The 27,971-nt window shown below is 39.3% G+C and overlaps 1 protein-coding gene across 1 annotated transcript in view; it reads right to left on the bottom strand.

Moving 5' to 3' along the window:
• Positions 1–27,511, bottom strand: part of LOC140228307 (uncharacterized) — a 41,250-nt gene extending 13,739 nt beyond the window's left edge. Inside the window, exons 1-4 of the mRNA XM_072308535.1 lie at positions 25,881–27,511; positions 14,305–14,532; positions 3,406–4,215; positions 4–324 (exon numbers count right to left, since the gene is read on the bottom strand). Coding sequence (XP_072164636.1) covers positions 4–324; positions 3,406–4,215; positions 14,305–14,532; positions 25,881–27,384 — 2,863 coding nt within the window. The 5' untranslated portion in view covers positions 27,385–27,511. The remainder of the gene's footprint in view (positions 1–3; positions 325–3,405; positions 4,216–14,304; positions 14,533–25,880) is intronic.
• Between the last annotated feature and the right edge of the window lie 460 nt (positions 27,512–27,971).

Below are 27,971 nucleotides of genomic sequence, written 5' to 3'. Positions count from 1 at the left end.
GACCTGTTGAGGTGCACCCGTCTACCACCCCGCTGCCATCGCTCTCTTCTAACCCTTCAATGACCTCTGACCCAGTGTCAGGGGTCTTGTCCTCAGGACTAGTACCCTCCTGGGTCGGGTCATCTAGGGGTGATGTTGTTTGGCAGGATGGTGCGGAGGATGCTGATGCTGATGCTGGTGGTAGCGGAGGGATACCGGGCGCCTCCTTCCTCCTCTGGTACTGCTGCTCCAGTTTCTCCACCTGTGATTTGATGTCGTTCAGCTCTTCTTCCAGGAGAGACTCCCCGATAGAGGAGCAGGTGCTCATGCGCTTGTGGGAGAGATCTGGTGGGAGAGGCAGACAATGTGTGCAACAGGTTGCGGGAGGGGTTCAACAAGCCGTCGGGTATTAGGGGGCAGGGAGGCATCTGATATCTACATTAACGGTCAGTAAGCCTATGTGCATGCTTAGTTTGTACAAGAAAACACAGTAAAATTCAAAGGACAGAAATGGAAACAATGGAATGGTAATACAGTAGTAGAAGAAACATCACGGGAGATGGAAATAGAGGGAATAGAGCTCTAAACATTGAAGACATGGTAGTACACACAGAGGCATGGAAGGGATCACTACAAAGTATTGAAAACATTTGTAATATCAAACAGTAGCAGAGAACATGAAAAATAACAGCAAGATGGGACAAGCATATGTTTCTTCACTTTCCCTCCCTCTACAAAGTAGGAATGATAAAAAAGTGACAAATAATGCAGAGGACAGGAAGAAGACAGAACAGCTAAACTGATTTGCATTATACAAGAAGGAGCACGACAACAGACAGATCTGACAAATCTGCTTGTTTTATGTCTCAATTATCATACAGGAAGACTTGAGGTAAATTATGATTTTGCTTTACTTTTAAAATTGCAGTCATATGTTTATCCCCTGAAAAACTGGACCATTTAAAACTGTTTTGTTCTAATAATATTCTTGACAATGCAATTTTGACAGAAAAACTGGTAGCAGGTATTTTTTGTCTTGACAAAGATGAATCTTTAGGCCTACAACTTCTGCACAAACTGAAAAGAAAAAAGTACTATGCTGATCATACAGCTTAAATCTGCAACAAGAAGTGACATGGAAGATATGAATGAAACAGGAATCCTCTGTTGCCTCTGGGCAAAATGTCACATTTCTTGCCAGACAGGTTAAAAGATAGAGACTCTTGACTTTCGAGACACATTCCTTGGGAGGTTGGGAAATGTTACACCTCTGACTATATATAGGCATTGATTCATCGGATTTGGTGAAGAATTCCCAGCACCCTATGACGTGGTTAACCTTTGTAACAAGTGTTCGTTACTCCAGCTCTCCCTCCCTCCATCTCTACCCTTCGTTCTCTTGCGTGTCCCATATTCTTCAATCGAGCGAAACTTTCCATGACCTGAATGCAATCAAGCCCGGGCAGAGTTAGTGATGGACTGAAACAGTTGTGAATGGAGACACAGACACCACACAACAGATATGGTAGGAAAAGAAAGAGAGGGGGAGAGATCCCTCAGAGAAGTGATACAAAGAGGAGAGTAAGGGGAAAATGACAAAGAAAGGGGGGCAAGAAAGGAAAACACAGACAGATAAGACAGACAGTGACTGGTGACAGAATAGTGACAAAGAATGGTAGGGGGAAATATCCTCAGAAACCTGGCATGGGCTTCTCACACATTAATGAAAACAGTACTTTCCTGCCTTCGTTGTGTCACAAACTATTAAGCGCTTATTAGTTCTGGCAGATTTTCATCCACAAAATATGTGACAAATTTTAGATTCAGTGCTTTTCATTTGAGTTCACAGTACATCAAGGCAGTAAGGAGCATTAGTGTTCTCACTAGGGGCTAGCTACGTGGGGAGGAGTTTCTACGAAATGCTGCATGCAGGTACAAACATTCAGCTGTTGAGCCACATGGCTGGTTGGTTGACAACCATGCAAGTACTAGACAACCCACATCTAAGCATTCACATTCAAAGTCTGTTGATGTAGAATCCCAGCTGCCGCTGTATCTGTCATACTCTTTCTGCCCTTCAAGATGTACATCCATTATATAATATGAATGCAAAATGTGATTTGGACCATGGAGGTATAGAAAGAATATGTTTAGACTAATAGATCTGAAGTGCAATACATTCATCACATTGTTTGAGTAGTCAGATGGAAGGTAATAGCATCATTAATTATACCAACAACAACTGAACATTAAAGTCAAATTGTGCTTGTGACAAAAAGTAACAAATCATCGCATAATTGAAAGTACAGGTGTAACAAAAGGATTATTGCAGCAAGGGTCTATTACAAGATTTACTTGCTGCCTGTATGATGAAAGCCATTTCACATGGACATACTTCTATTTTCTCTTGTATGTATTTCCTTCTCTTGGTTCATAGATCTGAGCTGAATTTCTGACCAGAAAACTAATGACATTCTTATTTTGTATTGGCCTTTCTATCTGCACTATACCTCTGTCTGTCACCTTGCTGAAATAATTTTTGCAGCCAGCACATGAAGAGCTGATGCCACGGCATAGGAAGGGATTCACTTAATGCAACACTGAAGTTTGTGGGGCCCACACAGCTTGATTGACAGACTAGCAAGCGAGAAAAACGTGCCGATTCACGGGCTCGGAGAGTTCCGCCCGCATGACAGGCGCAAATTTGCCCAATTTCCCCCCTCCTCAAGGACCATCACGCACCCATCCCTGGAACACAAACAAGATGGGTCCGTGGAGCCTCATCCTGTCAGGGAACCACAAGGGGGCTCTCCGGGATCGCTCCCGATGATTATCGCTAAAGAAAGTCTTCCATGCACCGAATGATCTTATTCACACCAACGTGGTTGTGATGTGCCTTCGTTCAGTGTCTTCCAACACAGTCTGTTTCCACAATGTACATGTATGTGTCTTACAGTATGCAGGGGCATTTATCCCACTTTGAATCAAATTTCAATATGGTTTAAACCAAAGTGATATATGATTTCTGCCTCTTTTAACTTTTATGGGATACATTCCATTTTTCCTTTCATTCTTTTTTCTATTGAAATCTCTTAAACTGTGTATCACTAGGCGCATAACCTGTAGGTTCAAACATGCTTGGGAGACATACTGGTAGTCAAAAGACACATAATACAGACAATATGTCTCATTTGTCTGTTGCATAGCATGACTGGGCCAACCCTGATACAAGAAAATACCCTGGAAGGAGAGAATGCAGCATGATTAATGTATGGTGCTAAACGTGTAGCACAGGCAATTTGTGTCTGCCATGCATTTATGCACCTCATGATCTTTGCTCTTTTAAAGTATAAAATGATATAAATTTACATAACATGTTCTGGATACGGTTTGCAGTGTTAAACTGATGTTAGTGTTATTTCTTACCTCTTTTGCTGCCCCCAATCTGCTCAAGTTGGTGCTGCATCGTTTCAAGTTCAGACTGCACCGCCTGAAGATTCACGTCTTTCCTCTTGAGCTGCGTTGCTAGGAAGGTGTTCTTTTCTTCCAGCTTGGTGATGTGTTCATCCTGCTCGGCAAACACCGCATCATCCCCTGCCCGAGAGTCATCAGGAAATTCAGACTGTGACCCTGCCTCCTGAGATGTGGCGGTCTGTGCTGGTGTGCTCTGCCCACTGACTTCCTTTGTGGTTGCATCTGTCGCTGCGTTTCCTACACTGTCTGACATCACTCTGCCCTTTTTGGGAGCCTGGGACACCCTGTCTTCTGACCCCTGCTTTTTCACCCTCTGAGATGGGGAGTCACTGTCCGAGGTCAGGGATGACTGACTGCGCATCTTCTCCCACTCCTGGAAGCGCTTGGAGAATTCCTTGGTGGCACCTTCCAGCTTCAGCTGCCCATCCTCATCCTCGATCACCACTATGTTTCGGGTGACTTTGGCTTCAGGTGACTTGCTCCGTCTGGTGAGCAGCGGAGACTCCTTGGTCTTCTGCTTCTCCTTCTCTTTGGCCATCTTGGTGCTGTCTTTCTTCTCCTTCCCGGGTTTCCTCTGCTTAGGTTCGGTCTTAGGGCTGGTAGCGCCATAGCTGGTCTTTTTCTTCTTCTCCCACTCGGCAAGTTTCTTGGAGAACTCTTCTGTTAGACCCTTGTTGAGTTCTGCCTCAAGGTCAGATGGACGAGTTGGAGGAATCTCTGAGCTGCTGTCTAGAGATGACTGCTTGGACAGTGGCAATTGACCTAGGAATACAAATAGAAATGAGAGTACAAGTTTAAAGCTTTACACTTTGTGAAATTAAATGTCCAAAGAAGTCATGTACTATGTGAAGAGGAAGCATGTCACAGCACAATTCTTCAAGCACTACAGGCTCTGCTAACATTCAAGAGAAAAAAAAATGGTATGGATCTAAAGAGTGTTTTGGTTTGATTCCACATTAACCAGTTCCTCATGCATTTTTTAGTTTCCCAAAGACTTATGTGCATGGTCCATGGTTTTGTAACAGCAATGGGTTAATATGGTACAGGACTATCCTGTAAATATTTAACATGGAATAGGATCACCATGTTACCAAGACAACGAATATGGCAAGATGATTAAACCTAACTGTTCTTCATCCACCAATTGACACACATGCTGGAGTGCTTTCTTTGCCAATTGGTACAGATGTCTGGAAACTAATTGTCAGTGAATAGAGATTACCTAATTTCCCAATCCCTCTTGTGTCATCATGTCCTTCAGGTTGGACCTATTGCTACACCTGAGTGTGTTTGCCACCTTTACAATGAGATCAAATTTGGATGTATTTCTGAATGCTGATAAAATAGCTTTGGCGAGGTCAAGCTCATGCAACACCTTGACACACAAAGGGTTAATCACCCACAGTGTACCATCTCTCAAAAAGGACAAACAACTCACTCTTTCTCTGAATAACATCAGGATGTGAACATAGGCCAGGGACAGTCAGCATCAGCTATCCCTTGATTTTGAGGTGATGGTGCCAAGCATGGGATCAAGAAATGATTTTTTGCCGACACTTGCTAGATACCGATCAACTTCACAGCAGCCTCAAGACCACAACACTGAGTGAAACTCTGATCTAACTTCACCACTGGCCAACACCTGAGTTATTAGTCACAATGTGAGGTCTTTTCATTCCTAACACTGCAACCACTGTATGGAATCAGGCTTTGGAAGACTGTTTCAACAAATGATGTTGCATTCTGTGATATTATTGGAACATAGCAATCACTCAGCAATCATTCTCGCAAATGTCAAGCAAACATGCTGTCTTCATCTCTTGCAATTAATAATTTCTTTCAATTTCAGCTTCCTCCAACCTCATGGAAAAAAAAAACTGACTCACTTTCCTCTTTCTCTCTCTCACTTTTGCTGATAAGCTAATAGAGATCAAGGATTTTCAGCATTGCATAAGAGACTTATTTATTCTTACTTCTTTTACTCATTTGTAGAAAGCTGTAATGTGTCTTCATAATTCCTTTTCTTCAAATCTGAAATAGTCTGATGATGTAAACTCAATCTGATGTTGATTTTTATTCCACAATCATTCAACACATTAAAAACTTTAACAACCACAACACCATCCCATAGAAATTAAACAAATAAAGAATGGTCGCTTACAATAAGCATATCAAACAGAGATCACAGCCTGAAACAAAAATCTTATCTTCACAGTCTGAAACAAAAGCGTTACAATAGAAGATAAGGCACAACTTTGGCATCTCTGCTCATGTTCAAACTGAGCAGCAGAGTTGAAAAATTATAGTTAATACAATCATTCCTTACTATAGGAGGTTAATAAAAACAAATCTAACAAACTGATGACATATGACTTATATTCTCCCACAGACTTGTTCAGATCAAAACTTCACGGTACCCCTTGCTTGCAACGATAACAGCAAAGCAAACCTCCTGTTAAACCCTTTTCTGAGGGTCACATGTCTGCAAAACAGGAATTGTTGATCAGGTGAATTCAGATACAGGTGCATGCAGTGGACAGGGTATCAGGGCTGGCTGATGGCCAAATGTATCGCTCATACTGGCAAATTATATTCCGAATCCACTGGGGAGCTTCAATTAAAGTCAACTTAATGAATTTATGAAGACAACTAGACTGTATAAAATCCCGGCATGTATTGACTGAGGACAAGCAATTCAAGCTACCTCCCTTGATTTCCTCTGCAATTTCCCTTCCAGACATTTTCCTCTATTTGCAATCACAATGATTGAAAGGTATGTGGCTGTAGATGACAAGGGATACGGAACTATCTGTTATCATTCATTTCCAATTGAAGCAACCTGCCAACTGCATACAACTAATTGCTTCTTTTGTTATGTCTTCTTCTCAAGTCTTCATGCTTTTTTTCCATGGTTGTTTTGTTTCTTAATTTCCGTACTTGTAAAGGATATTTTCATCATCATCATCACTGCCACATGAACAATTCCTCCATTAAATAAAAAATCGAACCTAAGTTTGCCTTTTTAGTTAAAAACCTGACAGAAGTAATTAATATTTTACATCCCTTTTTTCAAGTCAAATACTAAATACTGAACCCAATGCACTATCACTGACAATCTTATAGTTTGTAATGGAGTATCATCCCTTTTTTGACTAGGAATGACAATAGTGCATGGTTAAATGGTATCACGCCTTCACCAGCAAGAATCAACCAACCAGGATTCCAGTTGCTTCTCATCTTCTGTCAATCAAACAGACAGGAAGGCATTAGTTTGCTGACCTTAGATGGGAGAAATGAGAGTGATACATTACAGACTTGTCAAGGAACTCTTTAACTTTCTGCTGTAAACTGATGCTGTGGGGTATGACCAACAAGGGCGCTTTGCTGACACAAAATTGGCAAGTCACAAGCATTAAGTGCAGCTCATATCCATCACACAGTCCCAGGGATAAAAGCATCTTTTCTTTCTTTCTTTCAAGGAAACTGGAAATCCACTCATTACCTGCTACTGACTTTGATTCCATGATAGGACAGGCACTTGGAGGGCCACTATGTTTTATTTGAGTCCTCTGCTATGGATCAATCTGGCAAAACATAGTCACGCAGGGCGGAAATCCCTCCAAATTATCCTGCCAAAGAGATGTGATCAGCACACACTAATGCCTCTTCGAGGCGAGCAAGACAAGCTGGGTATCGCTTCCTCTTATTTCTAGAGGAATGCACTTATTGAATATTAAAGGCATGTCTTCCTCCGTCTCACCCATCTTATCCAAGCCGTTTCTCTCATTGCATATTTCAATTTAATCCACATAGGGCCTACCTAATGCACTGGATTTAAATCTTAGAAGTCTCTGAAAATCTCTGAAAAATCTCTGAAACTCTCTGAACCTGGTTAATCAAGATAGTAATCCTTGCACATCTTTCAGTTAAACTATTGAGAAAAAAGAGTGTATTCAAAATGCAGGCCAACAACACACTCTTTTGCAACACTAAGCTTCTGAAAAGAAAGCGTAAGGCGTGTTACACAAGTCAGTTAATGTACTTAAGAAGCAATATCAAATGCAGACAAGGACTAAGTGACTTATCTCCTGATATCTTTGATTAAAAAAAAAAAATCAAATGACGTAAGTTCTCTTTGCAGGATTAATGAAGGGGAAATATCATTTTTTCTTTTTGGTAGGCCCCAACACTTGTCATTAACTTATCATAGGAAGGTTCTTAATGCTGAATTAATGTGATTTCCTTTGAAATAGAATTCCATAAAATGCCATTAGTATTTATTATCAGGGGATAGAAAAAAGAAAAGCACAACTCATCATTGAAAAATATGAACAAATGATCAAACAATTAAAGTCTTTTCACAAGGTAGGATAATTCCCTGTCAGAGGTAGTATTGATATGCTTGAATTGGAATATACTTCCACTGAAGTGAGCATATCAACAAATGCAGGTCATTTCCATCATCAAGTGCAAAAAAAAAAAAAAAACCAACAACAATCTGAGTAACATTCAATAAACATGAATGCAGCTTTCATCATCAGAACCAACACCCAACTCCTTTACACTGATCGAAATAATGTAAAACTTCCAGAGCATGTCAGGTTGCGACACAATGACTGACAGTGGCCTTCGTCTGTCCAGGTACCTCTCAAGTTGGGGGACCTCTCATTCAACCACAGATCCAACCATCCACCACAGTTACATCCAGATAGAGGCCAAGCAGGATTAATACCAGACTGAGACACCCCCTTACTCATTGTCGATACTGCACCAGAGGTGGGCTATACAACACATGACACATCCTGGAGGAAGTTGACAGGTCTGTCCACATCATGATGTCATATACTACCGGGTTTTCTCAAAACTTTAAAGGTGCTTTGACCTTCCTGCAGGCAACAATGTCCCACGTTAAGAACATACAGATGAAATGAGAACCTGCATCATGTCTGCAATTTGAGCTTTTCTAGAGTAAATCAATACTTTGATCAGTTCAGATAAAGAAGAAAGGACAAAACCCTCAAGTAACCCTAGATTCATTAAATGATGCATCAAATGTTGAAAAACACAGAAATTCAAGAAGATTCTGGACTTACAAGGCAAAACTTTGAGCACATGTTCAGTGACTTCAGTCCAGTTTCACTTTTTTCTTGCGATCGACCTAGTTCCCGAAATTTAAAGGGTGTGTACAGTTCTGGTTGAGGTGAGGATTTAGTTTTTAACGTTTTGCGAGATATTCAGAAACCACTCTATGAGCTGTCAAAGAGCATGAAATTCTAAGGGGTATCAAAAGTTTATTTGATTAAATTCGGTTTGGAAATGGCTGAGATATCCAAAAACAAGCTGAAACAAAGAGATCCTAATAAAAGGCGTGGCTTGTCACCTTTTATTATTATCACTTTTTGGATATCTCAGCCATTTGAAAACCAATTTTCATCAAATAAACGTTGAATCCTTCTTAGAGTTACATGCTCTTTCATATTTCATAAGAGGTTTCTCATTATCTCACTTAGGAATGTTCAAAACATGAATCCCCACCTCAACCAGTACTGTACGGTCACTTTAAAAACATTCAGAAGAAACACCCATATACCATCAACTGAACAAACTTAGTCAAACTTCCAGAGCAAACACTCTGCCTTGACAAAGTAGGCCCTACCTGATTTTTCCGTTACATGAAAATGACACAATGCCAAGTGATCGTTACTGACTGACTACAGGGTTCTTCCATTTAGTCATAATCATTACTATTTCTGTAGGATGCAGGAATATTCTCCCCATGAGGAAGAAAGGAAATTAATGTTCCTTGACATTTACACTAATGTGGCCTTCCAACAAGCTCGGACATGAGCTGGCTTCCCATTGGCCTTCTCTCCAAGAACATATTCAATTTCAGGCTGATGTCGAGGAAGGGACTTGTTGCAGTTCCTTCACTATACATGACAAGAAAATTTGTTGAGGTAAGCCATGGAAACTTATTCTCAGAGAGGAAAAAAAGCACAGTTTTTGTCTAAAATGCGATCGGACAGCAGCCCCGACTTGAGCTATTTTGGTAGATTTACGCAGGCAGGCAGCAGTGGCATTGTCGCCACTGCTGCTGCTGCTTTAATCGTAGACCAATCTCATCATATTACTAACCATGGCATCACACCCTAGTTATCCTTGACTTTCTGCCCAATGGAAGTGGGTACAGACACCTGTCTCGTGAGATTTGAGGGGAGAGAAAAAAAAAAGGGGCCATGATGCTCTCTAACTTTAATGGAGGTGTTATTTAAGTCATGTAATAGAGCTATGGGAAATCATCAGAGTATTCTGTGATTACCTCATGAAAAGGGCACCTGTGTGATCTATGCCAGAATGTTGTATAAACGAAATGTGCAAAGGGAAACTTGATAACTAACTAACTCGCAAAATGTCTCTCACATAACAAAGAACAATATAATAATTAATTGATTTACTGCAAAGAAAAAAAATCACAATGAGGCTTTCAATCAGATGCAATATCTTTCACTTTCAGCAGAGGAAAAGCCTAATAGCTCCCCTCTGAGAGTAACAACGTATAGAAGGAGAGTTTCTGAGTGTCAGGAAAAGGAAAATGATGACTGTACCGCTACTTGTTTTGTCAAGTTTCAAGAGTGTATGCCATCCCTGTTTGATTAAAAAAAAAAAAAAAGGACTTCAATTAGAGTCTTAGGCAAGAAGTGAAATCTGATCTTGATTCAAAACTGGTGTCACCCACAATAGCACATATATAATCACAAGCTTGCACGTAAGACTAGTGGCAGTCTCTCCTTCTCCTCAACTCTCACCCAGAAAGTCATGTCACATTCAATTAACGTCCTCAGGATAAAGAGAGACCATGCTTATATATAATCATATTTATAGGCCTAATCATATTTATAGGCCTGATATGGTGAGTCCTGGGTACATATATAATGTACAGAGCAAAAATACTGCAGACAAATTGCCAAACACCTGACTGATGCAAGGTATACATAGAAAATACTGTTTAATATTCTTGGAGTAAGAAACCGTATTTACAGTGCAAGGCATGCACAGTAAATACTGTTTAATATTCTTGGATTAAGAAACCCATACAATATAGCCAGTCTATACATGTAAATGAAAATTGATCAATGCAGTAATCCAATTGTTGGCCTCCGATGAAGAACAAGAAGATAATGATACAGGCAGATCTGAATCTTAAAACGACACTTATTCACAAGGGTATATCAAATTGATCCCTAGTGTATTGAAACATTGGTGTAGTTGCACGAACGGCACTCAGAAAGTATGCAGCTTGCAGTCTTCTCATGATGCAAATTGTGCAATCTTTTTATTTTTATTTTGCCATTTTGCCAGTAACCTTCAAAATAGTCACCAATGAAATAGTCACTGACAGCATAATCACCAACAATTCATGTGAAATCTTTACCGTGAAGTATTCACCAGGAGACTTCCGGTATAACATTTTGATTTTCCATTCTCTGTTCAACCTTTTTATACTTTAAGATTGATTTTATGGAAAGATAGGTCAGTCACAACATTTCCAGATCAGCAAATCTCATGGAGACATTTTAGAACAGTTCCTGGCTGGATTTCCTCTAAGCTGATAGCTGCCATCTTGTGTCTCCTATTCATCCTATTGTTATATTGTGCCATACATTTTACGGGGGGGGGGGGGGGGGGGAGGGGGGATGTGATGAAAGCACACTGTGGCTACTGAGATCTGCAGATCCAACTGATCGAACATGTAATGAAAAATTGATGCGATATATGGACACTGGCCCATAAAAATTCTTGGTTTGTAGTAATTATTAATAACTTCCATTACTTTAATAATTATTCTCATTTCTTCTATTCCTCTCGTCATCCTTGCTGAGGGATAACAACAAAAATGTTTGAACGCTTTCAAAGAATAGCTCCATGAATCAGCTTTACTAAACATTTCAAACTAACTAAACAAACTAAACATTTCAAACTAACTAAACAAACTAAACATTTCAACTCATGTCAACCAAAGACTGGTGTAATAACTGCATCAGCCAATAAGAAAAAAAAAAAGGTGGAGGAGGGGGACAGAAAGACATAATAATCTCTCATTGATATTTATCACAAGAAAGTCAACTCTTATTTCAACAAATGAAATCTCAAGAATTGAGAAGGCAAGCCTGACACCTCTCCCACCTCTTCCCAGAAGACAAAAACATGTCAAAAGCCATCTTTACAAAATACAAATTAATCACAATCCCACATTCCACATGGGAAATCCAATAAACATCCAAGAACGATTGTGTCTCATGAATAAACAGCAGAAGGTGAGCAGAATAAAAGAGAAGTCTGTAGACTTCTTTCAAGTCTTAAAAGTCTTGTTCTTCTGACTGGATCTGTCAAGATCCAATTTGAACCCATCATCAGATCAGGATGGTGATAAATGGGCAGGTTTTTGAAGACATCAGTCAGGTAAGCAACTAATTAGATTCTTTCCAAGGTTAATACTATTGTCTTCCTCGAAATAGTCATGACAATTTGCCCAGGTCTTCATGCAAAATAAAATTAGTCTACACAAGCAAAGGAATTATTCACCGAGTCATTGTGAAAAAGATAAGACAAAAAGTCAGGCATGGTTTTAGGTTCATAACCATCATGTGATTTTTACCAGTTTAATATTCAATGTGACTGGGAAACCGTCCAATTAAAAACTTGGAGGTAGAAAAAAAAATATCCTACAGTAACTGATGTTGCACTTTCCAAATCTACCAATCATTTATGCCATTTTTCAACCAGAACTTTGACTTATATTTGATTGAATGTGATAAGAAAATATGGCAAGTTACAAAACAAACACATAATTACACAGAGAAAGTGAAACGCTTCCATGCATGTTCTTTCCCAGCTAGAGACTGTGTGAGTCATATGACTACTTTCATGGAAGCACTCATGACTCTATGATGAAATCATTCATTGCTCTACTAAATGCAGTATTACACTGATTGCTTGTTAGTAGCTATGCTGAAACACAAAGCATTGAATTGCAAGAAATAGTTCTAAACAGCTGAACAAACAAAACATGCATTTGACTTTAATGAAGGGTCCATGCAGACTGCCAAAAACACTGACCAAGTTCATGATGCCTATTGTGACCATGCAAGTAGAATAGCAAACCATGAAGATCTACAGAAAAGAAACCTGCAACAAAGCTTTACTGCCAAACAAAGGAAAGCTATAAAATTCACATGGAAATATTTACAAAATTAATTGTAATTGCAAAACTCCTCTAATAAAGGGTAGGCCTACAAACCAAAATCTGAACTGAAAATTTCTAGAACTTGAATCTCAAAGGGCTTCGCATCTCGCAGCTGAAAGATTAACTCAAATCAAATGAAATACTGAATGAATCATTGCTGTAAGATTAAGAACATTCATCCACAGGCCGACTCAAAGCTGTTCAAGTCAGATGAAGCTCTCAACATATCCATTCTAATCAGGCTGGGAGGACTTTCACCTGTATTCCTCGGTCTCAGCCTTTCCCACTCTTGCAATTTTCTCGCAAACTCTTCGCTGATTCCCGACGTCGAGTAATCGCACTTGCTAGACTTGGAACGGACCAAGCACTCTGGATCAGCTAAGCATGGTTCTAGGAACGGTACATGTGCCAATCAACACAGCGTGTGGGGATAAAGGAAAGAATGAAGCATGACGGATTAGAAATGGGTGACAAAGCTGCTAGCAGGCTTGAAGAAGCAATGGAGGATCGAAAACTTGTTAGATGTAAAGAATGGAATAATGTGTTCCTTACATAACAAAATGCTTGATTTGGAATAAAATTCATTATGTATATATATTTTTTGCTTTATTTCATAGCAACAGAAGTACACAACTATCAATAAACCCATTCAAAAGTCTTGCAATCAACATTAAAAGGGACTGGCTTGAGCTTCTATAACTTGTAAAGCAAGCATAGAACGTTACACAGACCTTACCCCAGCACTGCTATGTGGCAAGCAACAACATGAATATATAGCAACATCATATTACAAGGACATGCACTGACACACACAAACACACAATCAACACATGGTAAGATAATTTGGCACTGTGAGTGGACACTTTTGGGGCATGTAATGGCAAGTAACTGACACCAAACAACACATTTCCTGTGGAAAAAAAAAACACCTGAAAGCACATCATCCACTATTATTTCTGTCTCTCTTCAACTGCTCCCCAGAAATTAGCCATGGCAGAACTTTGGCTGCAGATTGTTCTTGTTATCCATTATTCTAAAATTTCTTTTCACTTTCACTTGTGAATGTGGTCTGTTGATCGGCTGGTTTGCTGGTCTTTTTTCACTTTTGTGCCAGAAAAAGTACTCAATATTCCAAAAATAACCAAATTGTAGTTCATGTGCTCTAAACTAGTGGAAATGTCTTTATCACTGTAATTTGCCGAGTTCGCTGATGACTCAATTCCATTTCCATTCATGTTTTGCAGCAGTTTGTTAGGTCTTGTTAAAGTGCAAGAGTGCAGGTACATTGTGCGACAGATTTTAGTCAATACACGATGATCACAATCTTAATTGGTCAGATGTTACATAAATGAAACAGCTATACTATTTTGCCAATCTAATGGCTGATGACTAATAAGTTGTTAAATCAATATCTATGTGCTTGGTTTCATCGGGGGCCCGTTTCATAAAACTTGTCATCAGTGACAACTGCCACATTTCTATGACAAATCTGCTCTCAGCCAATCAGATGCAAGGATTTCAGTAGCTTGTCACATCTATGACAACTTGTCACTGATGACAAGTTTTATGAAACGGGCCCCGGGGATATACTAAAAAAAGAGATATACCTTTCTCTCTCTTTTGACTTTGTGATTTCTTTGGTCCAGCTCCTTCCCTTCTTGGTCCTTTCCTTGACCCATCGTCTGTGGAGTCGCCTGGCGTCAGGTACCCATCCTCTGTTATCTCCTGTCGCTTGGCAACGGGAGGACTCTCCTCTGTGGACGATGTCATCATTTTCTGTCGATTGGTCTCTGATAGATGCTTCTTGCTCATAGCATGCTTCACCTTCTCCCAGCCTGCAGAAATATATGAAATATGTTTTATATATATATATATGTTTATGTGGAAATATGTTTACATATCCCCATGTTGCACATGAAATAAAACATCCTCTTATACAACAAAAACAAGTAATCATATACTATGTCATGTGGTGTCTCTTCCACTACTCATGAAGGTAATAGAAATCCAGGTCTTATCCATGTATGGACAATCATTTTGCAATACACACTCCCCATTCATAACAATACACAAGATCTTTAACATATTACATTACAGGCAGTACAACAACAGTAATACCAAATTTAAGTATTTGTTGATCAAATGCCAAAAAGATTACATCATTACTACATATGGCATATCTCAAAATCATTCAATTCCTCTTTTATGTATAAGTCAAAATGATGCCTAAATGGTATTCACATCATCTGACCCTATCATTACCATTATTTTTTCCTCTCATATCCCATTCAAAAAAAAATAAAAACAAAAATTGCAATACCCATCTTACAACCCTGCAGTCTCCTTCCTAGAAAACATTATGGAAATGAAACTCCACGCTAATGACCTACCACAGAGCAATTCTATTACATGGCATTTCTTATTTCCATTTCATTTCTAGCCTTGCAACGAATAGTTTGAAATCGTACACCGGTGCTGTTAGTAAATCACTCCGGGCCGAAAATAGAAATTTGCCAGTGTTCAGCCCCAGCATACCTACCATTCCCAAGAGTTTCTCGACCCAGCTCTATCTGCAATATGAGTCTCTGAATCGCCTCAAGAATGGAGTCCAAGAGTTGGATGAACAAGGCTCAAAATGAAATATCACATGGCCTACTTTGAAGTAAAATAAATGGACAATATTTTGTTTGCAGATATTCTCCTTTCCACTATGACCCTGGTAACTACTTTCCATTTTATTTGCTACCAAATTAAAACAAGGGCTTGTCCAGCGTTATGTGTTTTCTCATCTTTACAATCTTCCAAAAAGATAGTAGGTAGGGCTGAGTTTGACACCGTAAATGATTCAAGAGACATGTTGGACAGAGGCTCTTCAGCCACTTGCTGCGAAAAGCCACAATGGTTTGGCTTCAGATCCAGGTCTATTTGTACCTCTTGGCCTCCTGCCTACCACCAACTTGACATTTCACCAAGACAAAGACAGACTGCTACATCAGACATAGCCAGAAAGGTTGCCCAAAGCACTTTATATCTACAGAGGAGGGGAAATATCACTTTCCGTTGCCAAAACCAAAGACCTCTGGGCATCAGCCAGAAAATGGAAATGTTGAATGGATTCACAGTATATCATAAAACTGCCTTTAATTACACAGTGTGCTATACATCTGTCATAATTCTTTCCGTGAACAATCCGATATGGGAAATGGAAGCAAAGACAAGTGAAAGAATTTCCATCATCTTTTCATGCAGTATCACCCACACAATGCTGACTGCAGAGGCCAACCCTGGAGTTACACAGACATGATTAATGTAGGTCCATTTGTATTCAAACCTCACAATCACCAGAAAGTGGAAGTAATCTCGGGGTCTATGCTAAGTTAGCTGGCAGGTAACAATCATACTGCAAAACAATATTTTCGTGGCATGAAATTTTCGCGAATTGGAGCCGACGGCCTTTTTCGTGGCATGAAATTTTCATGAGTTCCTTCTAACGTTCAATGCATAGTGTAGACAAGAACTTTCATGAATCTTGGCTCTTGCAAAATTCGCGAAATTAAAATGCACATGCACATTCCTCGTTTCACAGTAATCACATTCAAAGCTTCAGTAAAATAATGTGTGGCATCATGTAGGTCCTTATCTGTTTTGTTTTTGTAGTTTTGTTGTTTCTTTAGTTATTTTTTTCATGAAACATAGAGGCATTATTTCTTCACTGTAAGGGCAGCTTAGATATTGTTCATCATCATGTTTCTATTCATGTCAATCTCATGAAGATATGAAATTCTAAAAGAAAAAGAAGTGGGTCCAGTAAGGACTGAGAGTCAACATATAGTAGAACTTCAGGGAATGGTTAGGGTGCCACAGCCCTTCAGTAGTACTAGTACTCTATGAAATTACTCTATATATTAAGGGGGGAAAAGTAGTACATGGATAAAATCAGCTAAGCTTTTCAGTCCCTTGACTCATCAAACTTTATCACAAACTAAATCTTTCATAATGCTCATGACATACCACAGAAAGGGGGCAACTTTAGTGCACTAGTGCCTGACTGTGACTGGCTCCTTGTTAAATTCCTCATAGTATCATGAACTCTCTTTCTTTCTTTCTTTCTTTTTTACTACTTGTGTTCAAATGAGATCAAACACTAAAATAAAACTGATTTCCTTACAGAGAATTCATGAAAATGAAACCCTTTAGTCACAAAAAAAAAACACTTCCTCACGATAACTTCAATGCCATTTGCTGAGGTTGAATCAATCCTGTCAGTGAATATACTGCACAGACAATTCTGCTTACAACCAGTCATTGAAATAATCTGAAAATGCAATTACATTTATCGAATACGCTGACCTAGAAAAGAATGACACGATGGCTATGGCATGGAGTTTGAATTTGGAACAGATATTTCTTTGAGAATCAGACACAATTCTGACAAGATTCCCATCGCAGAGGAAGTGTTGAATGCTGTTGAGTAGAGAATTATAATTTCTGGACTTGCTCAAAGTTTGATGAGTTAACCATGACAGTCCACCACCTGCTGTGAGCTGTCAGCTGATGACAAACCTGTTGTCACGGCAACCAGCGAAGTTTAAAGTTTTTGAGGTTTTTTTGAGCCACTAGCCTGGATGATAGGGAGGTAAAGTGAGTGCAGTGGCTGGTGATGGCATGCCGAGTGCAAGAGTGGCTTGTCCATCAGTGCGAAGGTCACGGAGAGTGACTCTTTGGATAGCGGATCTAGCTGTGGCTACAATCTCCTTCTCTCTCGTGAAACTCAAGATTAGGAAGATTAATTAAAATCAAGCCATATCTAATAATATCAGGCTGACGAATCAGCCCTCACACAGTATGTGATGTCTACGGGAGTATGATAGATAGGTAGAAAGATAGATAGATAGAAGTTACCTTTGTAAGTTCCTGGCTCTGTACATGGGTATCTTTTTTTTCTTTGGATATTTGGTAATTTGTAATACATAGAAATAAATGAATTGAATAAAATCAAATTATCAAATTAGTCTTCCAAATGTAAGTATGTCTGAATGCCCATACACAGGGGAATTTATCTGAATTGGATGGTTTAAGATGTTTCATCATTTTGACAAAAGGTGAAAATCAAAGATGACATCGCTGATGATAACAAACTGACATAACTATGACACAATGTGCACATGCTAAACAAATGGTTATGGTGACTTGGGCCTCATCTCTACGTACAGGAAAGAATTCATCAAGCCCTACCAAGTTCAGCACTAGTTCAAGGCAAAAAAGGTGAGGTGATTTGCTAGGTTCATAGTTTCTATGTGCATGTTCCTTCATGTGGGAATGAAAATATACAAATAAGCCATGAATATACTATCATAATCAATGATATGCCTGGATGATATTGACATTATCAAATTAAAAAGACAACAACAACCAGAAATCAAAAAAGAAGGACAGACAGAGAGAGAAAGGACCAAAATGATTTTTTCTTCATCAGGTCAAAGGAAGCTAATGATTATCTCCTGTTATTCTCAACCAAAACATGTCAGTAGCCAAGTTGCATGTCCCCAAGAAATATCTTTTCAGGTATAGGGTCTACCACTAAAAGCAGTCAATGCTGCTGTCATTTTTAACAATCAAATCCCCTCTTTAGAATGTATTGTGACATTTCTTATGATTGAGGCAGTTGCGACAGTAATTTGCTAAATAGGTATATCATGGCATTACAAATAAAACAGTGAGAAAACTTTACAGACTTTGCACAATGCTATAGTTGTTCTGGGTCTCAGTTTAGATAATATGTTGTTGTTGTTGTTTGTGGTTTGTTTGTTGTTGTTGTTGTTTTGTTTTGTTTTGTTTTGTTTTGTTTTGTGGTTTGTGGTTTGTTTGTTTGTTGTTTTTTTGTTGTTGTTGTTGTTGTTTTTTTTTTGGGGGGGGGGGGCTGTCATCCAGTCAGGTGTATACCAATTTAAGCACAGAGGAGACTCTCTCTTTTCTACTGAAATCAGGATTTTGTCCAAAGACTTCATAAATGAAGTGACATACAAACATAGTACATTACTACACAAAGTATGTCCCTATACTGTTGCTTATGTCATGAAAGTTTAGAGAGATGGATTTACTGTCCTTAAATACTAGTTACATCCAGCCATCAGCTGGGCATTTCTGGGGGAAGGATGGGGATATTAACCAGCTGCGTGTGCCTTACACTGACCCTAAGTTCTCATGGTTGAGAGTTAACCACTTAATCTCCCAACTACGTCCGGCATGTTGACATTTTCTCTGTCTCTCTGGGAAGCCGAGCGGAAACCGGAGGGGGAGGTTGCACCGATCTGGGCCGAGGCTCCATCCTCCCCAGGCATTATGGGAGCTCAGCGAGAAAAGCTAGGTGGGTTCGCGGCCGCTGCCGGCTTTTTCCGCCAGTAATCCTGCCCAAGAACTCTGCTGCAACTCGGAATCTTGAACAGGCACGTCAGACAAGGAGCAAATATTTTGAATCAAGGATATCTAATTACCTTGAAGGATTTCAATTTAAGCTACAGTACTTTTTGCTACTGTTGCACATTAGGTTATTGATGTTGTATTAAATATATGCTTTATCTAGCAAATTATAACATTAGGGCCTAAGGGAGGATTTTGTGTAGTCGTATCTACCATGCCTTACAAAGTAACTTGTTAGTCATCTACAAGTTGTCAGCAATGTTGCCTAAGTGTGTTGCTCGTGACTGCACAGATATCACTGACATTAAAAAAAAAAAAAAAATCAGCACACTGTTACACATGAATATATCCCTATACTGTGTGTTCAAACCATGGTCAGTCTTAACTAAACATGAACATCACTTTATAATCAGTCTCTGTATAGGCGCAAGTGGGTTGAGGAACTGAACTGAATGCTTATCTACCTGATATTGGAGTAAGAGAAGACCAAGGAAGTAGGCAAATGGTTACTATTTGGCTTTTATCTAATCTCAGATGCATTTATTGCCACTGTTGTTATAAAAAGGTACAAATGTATCAGCCACACACACATGATTTGTTTGTACATCTATTAAAGGTTGTTGTGTCTAGGACAGACACATTTTAGCTCCCTGCTGATATCACATATCAGACATACTGTAGGCCTACATGGCACGACTATTCTATCAAATTACAACAGGGTGCTCAATTTTTTGTTGTCACTGTCAGATTATACACTGGCATTCCCATGAATAAGACTTACAAATTGCCAAGAAATCCTCCTTTAGACAAGCTGAAATATCTTTAGCACTACTTAATCCCATATGATTTAGAGTGGTGCTAAATTTAGCAAGAGGGAGCTACATTTAGGGTAGAAGCAAAATGTGAAGATCCTGCAATGCAGAGTGAAATATAAATTTCGTTGGAGATGCATATTGGCCTGGATGAAATGAACAAGTATAGCCAGTGGTTATTTTTGATCCATTAGGAAATCTATGAAGGACTGAAGCAGACAAGCAAAATTCAGGCCTAGAGCAAAACAGTCCCTGGGAATTCTGTGTCTGCTTCCAGGGAACTATCCTTAAAGGGACAATTCACACTGACAGTGAAAATGCAACATCTAAAAAACCAAGACATTGCAGTGAAAGTTGCCAGGCATGTTTGCTAAGGAGAACTTGTATCACTGCCGGAAAGAAAATAAAATCACGAACATCTGAGTGAGATTTTTCTATCTTTAATGAGGTACTGTAGTACTGTACATGTATATTTTTCATTTTGGTAAAATCAATTGTAATTCAGCCTCTGGCTGCGATCAATTATTTGTTGAAGATGCCATTAATAATAATAATAACAATGATAATCTTTGTGCAAAGTTTGCTGGACACATCACAAATTAAAGTGGGAACACAACTTGGAGCAAACCCATGATATCTGTAACAAAACTTCCAATCAATGTTTCGATTACTCCCTGCAACCACGCGTAAAATAAGCATCTTTCTGGTGATGCCACTTTACATCAGTTTCACGTCAGCAAACCACTGAGCCACTCTTAATTCATTCACATTACAGTTGTCAAAAACTCACAATTTTTCTCTTGTGCCGAAACATTACAAATTTCCTTTTGCAGTGAGAATTGAAAGGTCAAACATCACAAGTTTTAAATGTCACAGTACAATGAAAAGGGGTCTCAAGATCAAATCTGAGAGCCAGTAAATAAAAATTTCTTACATGACAATCCAAAGTTTCTGATGTCGACTTATACATTATTTGCTCTTGTCTCATTCAATACTGGGCACGAAAACTGTTTGACATTCAAACCACTTTTCTACTTGGCAACAAGGATATTGAAATCATTCTGTTCTGAAAAAGAAATGAAAATTATGCTTGCAAGGCTAGTGGATACGAACATGGCACCGGATCATTTGGACATGCTTCAAATTTGCCATGCTAATTGATTCAGCTATTCATTACTTGATATTACCACAGATATTCAGCAAGGCAGCAGCAATGAACATACACACAGTGGGCAAACAAAGCAAAATCAATCACGTTTAGTGACAAAGTTAAAAAGGGATTGAGGATGTAATGCATGTGTGACTAATTGATGCTTGACAATTTTATGAGCCAAATCCTGTCGAGAAGAAAAAAAAAGAATTTCATCTAAAGGTCTGATGTGCTTCCCCATTAATATTGAAAAGGAGGTTCTTACTTTGTCAAACTTCCCTACAAAAGTACAGAGGGGATTGGAAAATGTGTTTTCTGTTTCATTGTGCTTGGCGTACTTAGTCTTCGATACTTTGTATGGAGCTTGAACTCTCAGGAATTGATAAATTTCTACATCCTATGAGCCAACTCCTTGGGTAATTCAATGATTTAAGAACTTTCATCAGCAGCAAAACTGAGATGGTAACAATTTTGATAGAGCACAAGCAACAAAAAATACTTTTAAAAATAATTCTTACTGTTCAGAGATGATTAGGTACCACTTATATGCAACTTACATACTCTGCCAGCTGCCTGTCTTCTGAAAATGAATCTTTACACCCCTCTTCCCCTTCTTCTTCTTCCTTCTTCTTCCCATTTTATTCGCTCGTTTTCTTCTTCTTCTGCCAATCCTCCCCCCCCCCCCATCTTTGTTTTGGTTTTTGGTTAGTGTAATCAAACGATGACATGCTCTTATGGAGTGTGTATGAAATAATGCATCTTTACATAATGCATTTGCATGACAATACATCTCCTACACGGAATAATCTACTGTTCTTATAGCTAAAAACTTTCTAGGTGCACCTTTTTTCCTATCATGATACTACAGTTGATCAAGGTATGTAGGTAGGAAGTGAAATGCAAGATTCTGGCCAGGGCACACATTGTACAGTTTGCGGGTTCATTTAGTCATGTAGCAACACCCAAGAATAGGTAGGAAACAAAATGCCACATTCTGGCCCAGGTTCACATTGTATTCTGTGGGTTTGTTTAGTCACGTAGCTACGCCCAAGTATGGGTAGGAAACGGAATGCCAAGTTTGGGGTGTAGGCTCAGATATCCCCTTAAGGGTATTTACACAGGCCAGGTATCACAGAATCTCTCCATTAAGCCAATACATTGCACGTACACTTTCACTTCCAGAATGAGAGAAACTCCTCTTCCTTAGGCATTCTCACATTCAACAGTGTTTATATAAATCTAAAAAATTGAAATTGAAGGAATTTAAAGGCCTACCGTTGCCTTTTTCTCTTTCATACTTCAACATCTTGTTTCCTCCATGTGTTTCTCCAGTGAAAAAGAAGAGAAACACATAAAAACACACACACACAAAAATACTATTTTTCTTCAAAACCTCAGACCCTCAGAACCCCACTGGATGCTATAACTAATTTTACTTTACAATTAAAGAATATTTCAAGGACGTTGTGCAGATCATATAAATATCCTAAACATTTCAAGGCCAAGGTAAAATTCAGATACTTTTGCAGGCTTGTTAAAAACAAAAACAAAAAACACACACACATTAAAAAAAAATAAATCTGTGTGCAAATATTCCATGCCATGCACAGAATGTGCCATTCAAATACAGTAGAGTCCAGTCCCTCCACTGCACTTTTTTTTTCTGTACTTCTCAATAAGGAAAGGGCATCTATATACATACAACACACGATGGCAGTAAAATATGCGATTCTCTAAATATGCTATTGAATTTTTGTAGAGGAGAAGCTAAAAATACCTGCAAAATGTTGGTGGTAATTCATAGACCTTGAACTTCCTATTCTGTCCACTTTTGAAACTCATAAAAATAGGTTCTTTTGACAAACTGATTTATGAAAATAGCACATCATAAAGCATCAATCTATGATAGATTATCATAAAAACTAATGGAAATCATTTTTGGACTTGTCAATATGGCATCCTGAGATAATTTTCGGGGTTTTTTTTTTTTACAGCTACCCAAGGATTTTAATCTATCAATCTCTTTAAATCATATCATTTTTATATCTTTACCATAATCCATTATATTGTATGAGTTTATGTACATCTTTCAATAACACTACTATAATCAACAAATGTAAAAAAAAAAAAACAAACAAAAAAATGAACAAACAACAACAACAACACTACGGTCGATATTTATTTAATAAGCAAAACACTCAAATTCACAAATGTTTGTTTAACATTGCTTTGGGGTTTTTTTTTTTTTCTAGAGTAGTAGTGTTGAGTTTTATTTTCAAAAAGTCCTCAGGGCCGGTGAAATTAGTTGTAGAAATTTATTCTTATAGTTGGGTTTGAAAAACAATCAGGCAAGTAAACTTTTTAAACCTGAGGCAAGGAAATCTTTTTCATTATACTGAGTAAGTCATACCAATGTTTTTACAATAAGGGTCTATGATGATCATTTGATGAAACAGAGCTATTTAATTGTCAATAATAGCAGTAGATGAAGCATGCAGTATGTTCAAATTTCATTTTTGGTATTATGAAATACATAAAAATACACACTACATTGTCAAAGACCTGTAGCTACCTGTGAGAAATCATCTCGATGAATATGATCACTATGTGGGGAAAAACACCTGATGGAAAATTCTTGCAGAACGGAGTGCTGGGCGATAGCACTTGACCCTTATGAACCTTGACATACATATGTATGCCAGGTAAACATATTTCTCCTGACCTGAAAAACACAACTTCTGTGGTGAGCAAATTTGATGCGGATGTGTTCTACTTTTAAGACGCCTTCAGGCAGATAGTCTTCATGCTATGCAAAGGCCACTGGCATTTGGTTGCACACCAACCCTCCTCATGCATGTTTATCTGAATCCAACATGTTGTGAAATACGACACTTTCTGTACGGTTGTTTGTTTACATCAACATTTACGCAGAGTAGAAACGGTTAGCACCTCCCGGTGCACAGGAACACAGTGTTAATACGATTGAGAGTGTTTGTGCTTTGACTAAACTCGGTGAAACTGGTCAAGTAAACATTCAGTAACATGTTCCAAGTACAGTATACAGCATGCAGAAATACTAAATATATCAAATAAGACTTGATCTTAATTTCACTCTCAATATCTTTCTTTCCTTCTCCATTTACTCTTTTTCTGTATATTCTCTTTCCCTTTCTGACAATCCTAATCTATATTTCTGTGTTCTACTTTCACATTTCTTTTAGTCTTCCTCTATTTTCTCTCTCTTCAGAGGGACATATTTTATATAAGCTTTTCATTCGGGTTCTCCCATTAAAGTTAGTAAGATTTCGTAATTTCTGTTTCATTTCCCATATTATGTCATACATTCAACATCAATAATATACTTCAAGATTATATCTACTAGGTTGCATTTGCTGAATTTATAACTAGTAATATGTACTTCTGTCTTGTTTAAAACAGTACCATGTAAGGTAAAATCACTGCCAGTTACACTTCAAACTGAAATGCATTCATTTTTTGTCCTGTTTATTTAAAGTAAAAGTGGAAATAAATGTCAATGTCAATTCAATCCTGCTGTATCTCTTTCTCTTCTTTCAATCTCTCATTTCCCTCTTTGGAGTCTGTGTGCCCTGGTTGAGTGTATATGTATCATCACTCAAATAGTTCCAAATGCTTGTAACAAACTTGGCACACAGGAGTAGTATCATATTTTGTCTCTTTTCAGAAGTGGCCAAATTTCTTGACAGCCTTGATGACTGGACAAAGTCAGAGCCAAGATAAGAATGTATCAAAATATGCCTCACAACATTGGAAGCCGAGCACATCAAATAATTGAAATAAACTGTACACACAGAAATACATTTTGTACTACATTGTATAGTGCTGAAGGCCGTGTCATGACTAAAGAAAAAGTCATACAAATCAATTATAAATTGTGCAAAATTGAGAAGTTCATCAGTGAGTCTCACAAGAAAACCTACTTTTAATATGGAGGGGGAAAATATATTTCAATGATACTGTCAGATATTTGGCATATGAGATGATTGGCAGCTAGAACAATGAGAGTATCTTTGGTCATTTACAAGCTTCTCATAGTGAATACCAACAAGTTTATTCCTGAATGACAGCCATGTGAGAGAGGTCACATTTCAATTTGAGTCACAGGGCACCCTTCAGTTATTGAATGGAAAAACACAATGTCAATTGATGACTAAAGTGACAAATTGGCTTTCATGAATTCCAAGAAATCTGTTGTATATCTTGTGTACACAGTAAGCCTTCCTACATCATGCTTTTAGACAGCATTATATTTTGAACATTTCTTGAATTTCTAAGCCTTGTACCGGTATCCCAATGACTGTCAAAATGCATACACAGCTAACAGTTTGTGCTTTTCATGTTTTGAAATACCTGCTGAGGACTGCAGTTCTGAATATTGGTTCATTTGGATGCAACAGCTCCATGTTTTCTCCATGGTACAGTGTTCCTCTAACCAAAATTAGAATTTCAAAGTACTCTTATCCACATTGTCCAGCACAGCAACAAAATCCTCTCAAGAAATGCAAGAATAAAAGACACAATATCAATAAAGACAGTCAGTTGTTTACACTACTTTTCAAGGTACCTTCAAAATGGATGTAAAGTAACCTGTTTGCAGCAAAATATATGTACCTCATTTGTTCTGCAAAACGACAAGAATTCCAAAGCTATGCCCTGCTTGTGCTAGAATTTGACTACCAATACTAAACAAGACAGTATCTCCTGTAGTTTGAAACAAGCATAAAGTATCATTACCATTATTAAAGTCGAAGGAAAGTCTTACCTCTGTGTTTCTTTTTCTCTGGTGGTGATGCCTTCGGTGACCTTACATCCTTAAAAGCGCCATCTATTGATACCGATGAGGAGGAATGCTCATCATTTTCGGCTACCTGAGCTTTGCGGAAGTACTTTCGCTTCTGAGGGTGCTTGAACTCCGATCCCGACATGCGTCCCATTTCTCTCTCTGAGGCACCACTTCCATCTGTCATTTCAATGTCCAAACTCTGACTCTGCTGGATGCGCTTGTGTTTCAGTTTTTCCTCCACCGGTCCCATGGACCGACCCCCACTCATCCGCTCTGCATCCCCTTCATCAAAGGACACGTTGTCCTGGCAACTGGTTGTCCTCCGAAACCTCGACCTCCTGACCGCAATGTCGTCCACGTCCGGTCCACTGCTCTGCGGCGTAACCTGCTTGTGAGGTTCATTTGGCGAATTACGCTTCGGCTTTGATTCTAAGAAGTCTTCACTTGAGCTCTCCGTGGACAGGTCACTGCCTTTCCTGCGACTCTGTGCAAGCACTGCCGACCTAGCCCAGCTGGGTGGGGCATTCCCCTGGAAGATATCCTCATTATCTGACAAGTCTTCGGTGGACTTCTGTGTGAACGACTCCAGCCTTGCTGCAGCAGCCATATCTTCCGGTCCAACATGGTAAATCCCACTATCTTCCGACTTTGTTTCCAAACCATCCACATGGAATATTGCTCCAGATCTTCCTTCATCCCCTTCGTCATCTGACTTTGCTCCATCTCCTCGTGAATTAGAGCGCCGTTTGACACTACCCCTGCGATTGGTCAGTTTTTCTTTCATTTTTTCGATTTTTGAAAATAAACCCTGTTTGCTCCTGTCCTTGCTGTCTCCTTCATCCCCAAATGGATCTAGTGACCGACTGCGCTTCTTTATGCTTTTCTTGTCTTCTCGCTTTGCAGATCGCCCCCTTTTCTCTCCCCTCCCAGGCACATCCCCATCCAAGTCATCGCCAATCTGACTCTCTGGCTCTGACAGCGATTCTCCTGTTGCATGCATCGGCTCAAAGCGGGACCCACTGCTGCTGCTGAGGTCCGAGGCCCTGCGATGGGAGTCGCAGTGGCAGTTCTGCAGCAGCGTCTCGTTTCGCAGCTCATGAAGGTTTTTGATGGCAGAGAGGTACTCTGCTTGCTCTCGCAGCTTGGAATTCTGCCGCTGCAGCACACACATTTGATCCATGAATCGCAGTAGATGGTTAAGTTGCTGTATGCCCTGACCTTTCTGTAGATCCATGAGGTTGGGCATCCCCACCATGTCGGTGCTCTGGATGTTCTCGGTCAGCGGGGGCATCCGAGCCTGCTGTGGCGGGGGAGACTTGGTCTTCGCCATTCTGGTCTGATTTGTGTTCTCGATGCTCTTTAACAAGTCAGCAATGGATCCCCACTCATCAGAGTCCTTGTGGGTCAAGCCTGGAGGGACTTTCTGGCCTTCCATTCTTGCATCACGACCTTTGCGCTCCGCAGGTTTGCGATTTTCTGCCATGATTTCTCCCTTCTATACTCAGGCGGCAAACACAGCGACAACAACACAGGCTTTCTCCCTCTATAGCTGTGCGTACGTGGCAAACAAATTTGTAAATGACATTCTTGACACCCAAGGAAGGAAGCTGTCCCCAGGCCCTGTGAGGCAGTCACCAGTCCTCATACCTATCCCCAAGCGAAGCTTCGGCAAGGCAGTGTGACGTCTGCCTACGTAGATCGCTCCTTGCCACTGATCCTATTGTGTTCAGGAAGGATGTACTTGTCTGACGACAGCGCTATCACCATGTCTGGCACCGATCCAACGTCAGAGTCTGAACAGGCTGCCTCCCTGCCAACGAAAAATCAGAGGTTATCGTCAAAACTTTCTTGTGGTAATGGCACAGGTTATGAGAGAGTGAGTGAGAGAAAGAAAGAGAACAAACATGAGACACACAGAGGTGGATAAAGTGAATGAAAATCAAAAGAGAAGACATCTCCCACAGTGTAACTGACATATTGGAAACAGTTCAAATCCACTTTCCGCATCTTGTGATGACAACTAATGCCTGCTCAAGCAAGAAGAATTTGTCAGCACTTTTAGGAAATGAT

The sequence above is a fragment of the Diadema setosum genome, chromosome 5 (assembly GCF_964275005.1).
Source record: "Diadema setosum chromosome 5, eeDiaSeto1, whole genome shotgun sequence".
Lineage (NCBI taxonomy): Eukaryota > Metazoa > Echinodermata > Echinoidea > Diadematoida > Diadematidae > Diadema > Diadema setosum.
This window is presented reverse-complemented; position numbering and strand designations above follow the sequence as displayed.